General features: G+C 39.3%; 2 protein-coding genes across 2 annotated transcripts; both read left to right on the top strand.

Moving 5' to 3' along the window:
- The first annotated feature begins 1,786 nt into the window (after positions 1 to 1,786).
- LOC121988729 (acetate--CoA ligase CCL3-like) lies at positions 1,787 to 6,357 on the top strand. The gene is made up of 3 exons (XM_042542310.1): positions 1,787 to 2,091; positions 4,604 to 5,194; positions 5,330 to 6,357. Exons 1-3 carry the CDS (start codon positions 1,879 to 1,881, stop codon positions 6,224 to 6,226), a joined length of 1,701 nt encoding a protein of 566 aa, XP_042398244.1. The 5' UTR covers positions 1,787 to 1,878; the 3' UTR covers positions 6,227 to 6,357.
- A 998-nt stretch (positions 6,358 to 7,355) lies between these two features.
- LOC121990509 lies at positions 7,356 to 7,802 on the top strand. Its single transcript, XM_042544625.1, has one exon. It carries the CDS (start codon positions 7,371 to 7,373, stop codon positions 7,773 to 7,775), a length of 405 nt encoding a protein of 134 aa, XP_042400559.1. The 5' UTR covers positions 7,356 to 7,370; the 3' UTR covers positions 7,776 to 7,802.
- Positions 7,803 to 8,410: the final 608 nt, after the last annotated feature.

The raw sequence follows: 8,410 nt of genomic DNA, 5'->3' as shown, positions 1-8,410 counted from the left end.
GGATAATTAATGACGAGTAACAGATCTGTGAGCTGTAACATTTAATTTAATTATTCCCGTCTAATTATTTCCAAGGAACTAATTAATAATTAGTTAACAAAACTCAAATACATTTTTTTTCCAAATTTGGATAGTAATTTACTAATTTGCACAGCAATATATATTTTTTTAATGGAATGGAAAATTTGAGATGTGACAAAGAGTCATTAATTTGAACTTCCAAATTTATTATAAAAAATAATAAAAAGAATCAAATTTGGATACTGATTACTAGTTAAGTTATTTAAGATATATTTTATTAAAGTTCGGTGTGCTTCCGGTCATGCATGAACTTTTGAATTTAAATTTTTATATACTAATAAAAATATTATTAATTTTTTTATAATTAATTTTTATTTATTAAATGCTAATCATATATCAATCTAGTCAAAGCACGAGGTTCGCAATTGTTCTTAAAATAAACATTGATCCATGTTCCATACCCCGGAGATTAGATCTATTTTTTTGGCATATGGTTATAGAGGATTTTTCAATAACACCCTTAAAATTTATAAACATTTAAATCGCTCCTCAAACATTTTTCAGTATAAAAATGTTCATTAAAATACTTATCTCATCCTTTGAAATTACCATTGAAAGTTTAGATTATTCATATAGGGAAAATACGACAAGGTGCATTTCGTAGAATCTATTAAAATTTTAGAGTATTTACAAACTTTCCAATAGTTGTGATTGTGATAAGATCACATCGATTGGTCCAAATAAAAAATAGGAAAAGATCTATAAGTTGACTTGGCTAAATGATAGAGATCGAGAGAGAATGCCTTTCATAATGTAAATATCGTGGGCCATTAATTTAAAGTTAATTATAATTTTAATGAATCTAAAAATCAAGAGCAAATATATTTTATAATTACACGTCTACCAAGTTTTTCCCTTATAAAAAGGGATAAAATCGTAATGTCACGTGATCGTTATTTGCTAACATATTTTATCGTTATTTTTTATTTTAATAAATTAATATTCATATTTTCTATATATATAAAATATTTGTATGATATATCAGAATATTATGACTTGATAAATTTGTAATGGATCAAGCCTATCGTGATGAATCACCTAGCTTAATTGGTCAAACGTGGGACCCACAGCAAACTAAAATAACACTGAGCGTAATCTATTGGCTGAGAAAAAGTGATTCCTGTTTGGTTTTTTGGTTTGACAGCACAATACAATCGGGAACAATAATGCAGCGCGAGATCTACTTACAATTAATTTTTTAAAAGGGCTCAAAGTTATGTTTTTCTCAAATAAGTCCTTACCTCACTGAATGGACAAATTGCCTCGTCTCCTATCGCTCCAATTCTTGTACTCCATAGCAATTGCAATCATCCCTCTCTTTTTATATTTGTATCTTAAAATCACACTATTGTCGATGAGAGGTAATTTGATAGGCAATTTTAGAGCTATGAGAATTCGAAAGCGGCATTAAACCTCCTAACTGATCACACGATTGGAGATGGGACGAAACGGATGGGACGAAGTGACAATGGGAAAAAAAACAAGCGAAAGAGAAGTAAGAAGATAGGAATAGTTTGATTTAGAGAGCGTTTTTGGTAAAAAAAAATAGTTTGGGATGCTTTAAATAATTTCTGATAATTAGGGTCTGGCCAGCAAAAGTAATGGCTTTAATATTAGTGCATGAGATGAGAACTTCCATCGACCGGAGACCTTACCGGCACGTGTCCATCCCTAGTGTCCCTGGTTCGTCTATAAATGACGACTGAGCGCCGACTTCCACTACGCCGGTTCCCATTTTTTCGCCACTCCGAGAGAGAGAGAGGAGAGAGGAGAGAGGAGAGAGAGAGAGCAGGGGAAATGGCGGAGGCGGACATCGACGACCTTCCCAGGAACGACGCCAACCACACGGCTCTCACGCCGCTCTGGTTCCTTGACCGCGCCGCCCTCGTCCACCCGAACCGCCTCTCCGTCGTCCACGGCTCCCGCCGCTTCACCTGGGCAGAGACCTACCGGCGGTGCCGCCGCTTCGCCTCCGCCCTGCACTCTCGCTCGATCGGCCACGGCAAGACGGTGACTCACTTCCTCCTATAACTCTTCGATTTCTCGTCCGCTCGCCTTTAGATTCGCGATAAGCATGGATTTATTGTTTAATCTCTTCATTCTTCACAGTATACCCTTATTTATTCTTTTAAATTTGCGATTTCTCTGTCATAACACCCTTTACTGGTTTTTTTTTTTTAAAAAAAAACCCAAGTTTTAACTCTGGATCTTGCTACTTTCGATCTTCCATTTCTTGGTGTTGGCTAATGGACGATTCGTATTTCCATTCTCTGAGGATTACTTTTCCTTTTGGTCTGCTGATTACCGGTGGCGATTGTGCTTAGAGCACATCAAGATTCGCGTTTGTGTTGATTTCTGATTTAATTTTATTTCACCCTTTACGACCTTTCCCTATTGATTCCTTGCAATTTGGGATCTTTGCTGCCTTCATCTCCTTTAATTACTCAGCTGACTATTGCGGATTGAACGCGCCCTGATATTAAGCTTTGAATCCAGAGACTTACGTTTTCTTTTTGGATAGTGAATAATTCATATGTTTTATCTTGATTAACTGTCCATTCTACTTATTTTTATATGGTTCAGTTTTTGAAGCCTTTAAAGTTCTCTATTTGCTGTGCCCTGTATATTATCTTCTAGAGGATCCTTCGAGGTTAGGTATGGCTATCGGACATTCAAGGACGTAATTTATATTGGAAGGATGAACTTGGATGCACGTAATTTCTATTTTTAGAAACTTCTAGGGCCCAAAATATTTATGACCTATGGAATTCTTGTATCTAGTTGAATTTAATTTTTGTTATTCAATAGGTCATACATTTAAAATTCAACATTTTAATTTATAATTTGAAATTAATTTTGGAATTGCTCTGTTTGTCCTACAAGGATAAGGGTATATTTCAATTTTCATAATAGAGGGCCTTATTTGGTTGTTTTTTTGGTAAAGGAGCCCTTCAGGATAATTTTCAAAATGCTCCCAAAGTTGGACAACTGTTTAAGAATGGCACATAAGATTTCATTAATATCAAAATGCATCACTCAACTAATAAGTGAGTGATTTATGTGATACTTTAGAAGGCAAAATATGTATTTCAGTTTTAAAATGGCATTTTAATAGTAAAGTGAAAAAGTTGGGGGCATTTTGACAAAAATAGAGCCTTAAAAGTCCCTTGAGGACTAATCCCTCTTGAGATCCCTGTAGACTGACACACGCAAAGAGAGAAGGGTATGCACCATGAATGATGCATGTGGAGAGAGCTAGTGCTTAAGGGGGCTCATGCAGAGAAGGAGACGGTTCAAATACCATGTTGTGGGAAAAATTAGGTTTTCTCAGTTCCGAAACCATGTTGAGGTAAAAAATAGGTTTCCTTATCCTCATAAACCTTTTACAAGGAATATTCTGTGCTACCCTGAGCACTTGCATATTTACATGTAATTCCATAACAAGCTTGATCTTACATGATTAAAAAAGTATATTGTATATCTGATATATGTATGTATGTATATATATTATACTATGTTTATCAAAATTACGGGTTGAATTAGTCCAAAAATGTGATTTCTGGTTAAGTGACAGCTAGGCTTATCTCTTGTAAGATGTGGTCATAGTTTGCCATTTTTATCTATTTGCATGAAATATGTGGGTTCTTGCACTTTGTATCTATGACTCTCTCTGCATCTAGATGCAGAGCAACTTGAAGCTAGACAATTGAGATATGCTTTCTTTTCTAGATTATCTCATTGAGCTTTAAATTATGTTTGTATGGAAGGAGGGATCAAGGGGGAAAAGGAGGAGGAGAGAAGGGATAAATCATGTTTATTTGAAATCTTGAATGAGGGAGGATGAGGGAATGAAATCAAATGATTATGTACTATGAAATTTAATTATCACAAATAAGATTTCATATATGATGTAGTCGGGCTTACTTATCATTGATTATACTGCTATTGGTTCATCATTCAATCTTGACTTAGTTTGACTGTGTAGGGATGTTAGATTATATCGTATCTTGTTTGGAAGAAATCTTAGTATGAATATAGCCCTGTTTCTAGTCAATTAACATGACAATGTAACTTTGGAGTATTCGATCATCTGATGAATAGCTGTTGAATTTTGTTCTTCATCCAACAATCTTCATTTGCTTGACTCTTAACCTCTTAGAATGTCAAACGCAAGGAATTACATTACATCTAACTTTTAGAGAGTTACAATTTAAGATTTTAGAAAATTTTCATTCTTAAAATTATTATATCCTTGAGGATTTCACCTTTATTTGGTTGATTTATACTGCTATAATTTCTCTTAGAAAGATTTTAAAAAAAAATCTTGCATATGTTTTATTGGAAGGAAAAAAAAGTTTTATTAGTTTTATGGATAGATTATGGTATATAAAGTTTTTTATAGGGAGCTTGATAATAAGCTGATGTCTACCGTGACATCTTAAGCAGCACAGAAGATTGAACTCAAATGTTAAATAATAGTTTTTGTGGTCTAATCATTACTTTGTTCTCATATCCTTCTCAGGTAGCTGTAATTGCACCCAACATCCCAGCAATTTACGAAGCTCATTTCGGCATTCCAATGGCCGGGGCAGTATTGAACACCATTAACATTCGGCTAAATGCTGCCACTATTGCATTTTTGCTGGGTCATTCTTCTGCATCTGTTGTCATAGTCGACCAGGAGTTCTTCACACTAGCCGAGGAAGCTCTTAAGATCATCGCTGACGAAAAGAAAGCAGCATTCAAGCCTCCTATTCTTATTGTGGTCGGCGATGAAACATGCGATCCTAGCTCTCTCAAATATGCTATTGGAAAAGGTGCGATCGAGTACGAGAAATTCCTAGGGTCCGGGGACCCTGATTTTGCCTGGAAGCCTCCGAAGGATGAGTGGCACAGCATCGCCCTGGGTTACACTTCTGGCACCACATCCAGCCCTAAGGGAGTGGTGCTGCATCACCGGGGAGCTTATCTAATGGCTCTCAGTTGCGCTTTGATATGGAATATGACCGAAGGAGCCATCTACTTATGGACTTTGCCGATGTTTCACTGCAACGGGTGGTGTTATGCTTGGACCCTGGCCGCACTTTGTGGGACGAGTATATGCCTACGCCAGGTGCATTTGCAATCTTCTTATTCACTCTGCATTTCATGATCATGAATTTCATGCTTCATCTAATTCTATGTGATTAGTTTAGTTACACTCTGCACTTTCCTTCATTTGTTTCTGTCTACTGTTTGATTGTTTTAGGTGACACCCAAGGCTGTTTACTCCGCGATAGCCCATCAAGGCGTTTCCTACTTTTGTGCTGCTCCTGTCGTCTTAAACTCGATCGTCAATGCCCCTCCAAGCGACACTATTTTGCCTCTCCCGCGAGTTGTGAATGTCAACACTGCCGGTGCTGCTCCGCCGCCATCGCTCCTCGCAGATATGACCAAACTTGGTTTCCGAGTCACCCACACGTATGGCTTGTCAGAGACATTCGGTCCGTCGGTTCTTTGTGCATGGAAGCCTGAATGGGATCAGCTTCCGCTCGATGAACGGACACGCCTCCATTCCCGCCAAGGCGTCCGCTATGTTGGCCTAGAAGGCCTTGACGTCGTTAACTTGAAAACCATGGAGCCGGTCCCTGCAGATGGTGCCACACTCGGCGAAATTGTCATGCGAGGGAACGTCGTCATGAAGGGCTACCTGAAGAACCCAAAGGCCAATGCCGAGACCTTCGCTGGTGGTTGGTACCATTCCGGTGACATAGGCGTGAAGCATCCAGACGGATACATAGAAGTCAAAGATCGCGCAAAGGATATTATCATCTCAGGGGGCGAGAACATCAGTAGCTTGGAGGTGGAGAGCCTTATGTACATGCATTCTGCGATACTTGAGGTCTCGGTGGTGGCCCGACCGGACGAGCAGTGGGGGGAGTCACCATGCGCATTTGTAACCTTGAAGGACGGCATCGACTCTTCAAACGAGCAGGCACTGGCAGAGAGCATCATCAAGTTCTGCCGTGCAAAAATGCCGGCCTACTGGGTCCCCAAATCCGTCGTCTTCGGGCCGTTGCCGAAGACGGCGACTGGGAAGATCAAGAAGAACGAACTGCGGGAAAAGGCCAAGGCCATGGGACCAGTGAAGAAAAGTAGGCTGTAAATTTTCAGATTGTTTGCTGCCGTTTTCCATATTCATTCCATCATGATCTTCGACTCTTGCTGTTTTTGTTAGTGGTCTGTAACCTTATATCTTCTTGTGGTCCCTAATAAAATCGGAAATAAATTATGCGATGCTGATTTGGAGCTCTGTTCCGTAATAAAATTTATCTTAAAGTTCTAGTTTTGATGTAAATGAATTCTTCATAAAATATTTTGTGAGAAAATTCTTTGTTTAGATGAAGATTCAATCGAAAATGAATTGTTCATCGTGTAATCCGTTTTTCTAAATCCAATTATTGAGTTCAAATTTTTAGAGTGCGCTGCTGTGTTTGATTTAGGGTCTAATCGTATCATTGTCTTGGGAAGTATAATTCATTATTTTTTTAGGAATGTTAATGAATCTGGTTTAAATTAGATTTATTCTTTCAAATTTTTATTCCTATTGATCAAATTCTTAAGAAAATATTTTTTTTAAAATTAAAGATAAAAATTAAGAGGATCTACGTTAAATTCTCTATCTAAAATGTAAAATTTAGAGTAAAGAATTATTTTATTTAAATTTAGATATTTATTTTTTATTATATAATATATCAATTTTCTTATAATTTATCATATTTTTATTTATTTAAAATAAAAATATTCAAATTTAAAAGTCCTCATACCCAGGTCTGTAAGATTTCTCAATATCCTCTGCCATTCCAATCTCAATCTCGGATATCAGATTTTCAAATAGATTCGGTTCAAAGTCCGGTTCGACTACACATGGACTGTGAACCCTCCTTCTCCACATGCCTTCGTGTTCAACCATTTCCGATTCAATCGGTTGAATCCATCGTCTCCTGCCGGTCTGATAGTCCAAAATCCGGCCCAGCCAGACATCCTCCTCTGGTTCCCATTAATGCCTCCAGATTCGAATTTTTAGTCGACCGAGCCGGTTTAATCCGCCTGCTCAGGCCGGTCCGCCGATAAACTCGTTGGCGAGCAAAAAGAACTTCGAGACTCGATCGAACGCCGTGACCCGACAAACCACCGCCCCATTCAATGGAAAAAGCTCTTCCTCCGCCTCCCAACCACCGCCCGATTCCCGACTCTTTAAATGCTCCACCGGATCAACAAGAAGAGGAGATCAAACCAACAAGAGAGAGATGGACTCTTCTTCGTCCTCCTACAAAGGCGGCCTCCAAGGCTACTGGAAGCAGAGAGCCTGCGCCGCCGGTCGCCGCCGGCGCAGTCTCCCTGCGGCGGATCTCGGCCGAGGCGGCCCCGCCGCGCGACGCGGCTCCGGAAGCAGCTGGTCGTGGAGAATAATGAAGGCGGCGCCGCGCATGTCCTTCCTCCGTGCCGGCGCCGCCTCTCCCAGGCGGCTGATCGCCCGCGTCCGCGACGCCTACGTGCGGATGATGCTGGGCTTCGCCCGCGCCGCTCCAATCTCCACCGCCCCCCGCTTGATGGCGCGGCCCCCGCAGCTCAAGGAGTACGACGACGAGAAGGTCATCGTCGAGATTTACAAGTCCCTCGTCGACGCCGCCGCCGCCGCCGTCCGGCGATAACTCCTCTCTTTGTTTGTCCTTTTTTTTTTTAAAAAAAATCCTTTTCTCATCAAATTTGTCCCTCGTGTTCGATCTGAAGCTTGCAACAAATGCATGCACCGACACAAATCTCCGCCTCCGCCGTCGCCTTCTCCGGCAATGGTGCCGCAGTCCGGCGACGACTTCTCTCTCTATTCATATATATGAACAAATATGGTTGGCTGGTTGCTATTTTCTCTCGTCTTCGATCTTCAGCTTGCATCCACAGAAATATACCTTTCTATTTTGGTCCATTTAACAAAATCCTATTTAATTTTATCGAAGGTATGCCCTGGAGCTATGGTATGTATATATAGGTATGATTTGATTTTAGATATGGTATATTTATAGAATTTTTCCTCTAAATAAGAGGCATAATAAAAAATTATAGATTTCTATGTGGATCGCTATATGCACTCTTCGATTTATCTTTTTAACTGATGAAAATTTTTTATAACACTGAATCGATCATCCAAATATAATTAATGAGATTAATTAAAAATATTATATTAACGGAGGGTCAAAACCAACCAAAATAAAATGAGGGAGTTTAGAGGCAAAGTGAGCTGATAACCAACACAAGATCACATGTTGCATGTGCACACCATAATTTTAGG

The sequence above is a fragment of the Zingiber officinale genome, chromosome 6B (genome assembly GCF_018446385.1).
Source record: "Zingiber officinale cultivar Zhangliang chromosome 6B, Zo_v1.1, whole genome shotgun sequence".
In the NCBI taxonomy this organism is placed as follows: domain Eukaryota; kingdom Viridiplantae; phylum Streptophyta; class Magnoliopsida; order Zingiberales; family Zingiberaceae; genus Zingiber; species Zingiber officinale.
Note: the sequence above shows the minus strand (reverse complement) of the source record. Positions and strands in the feature narration are given on the sequence as shown.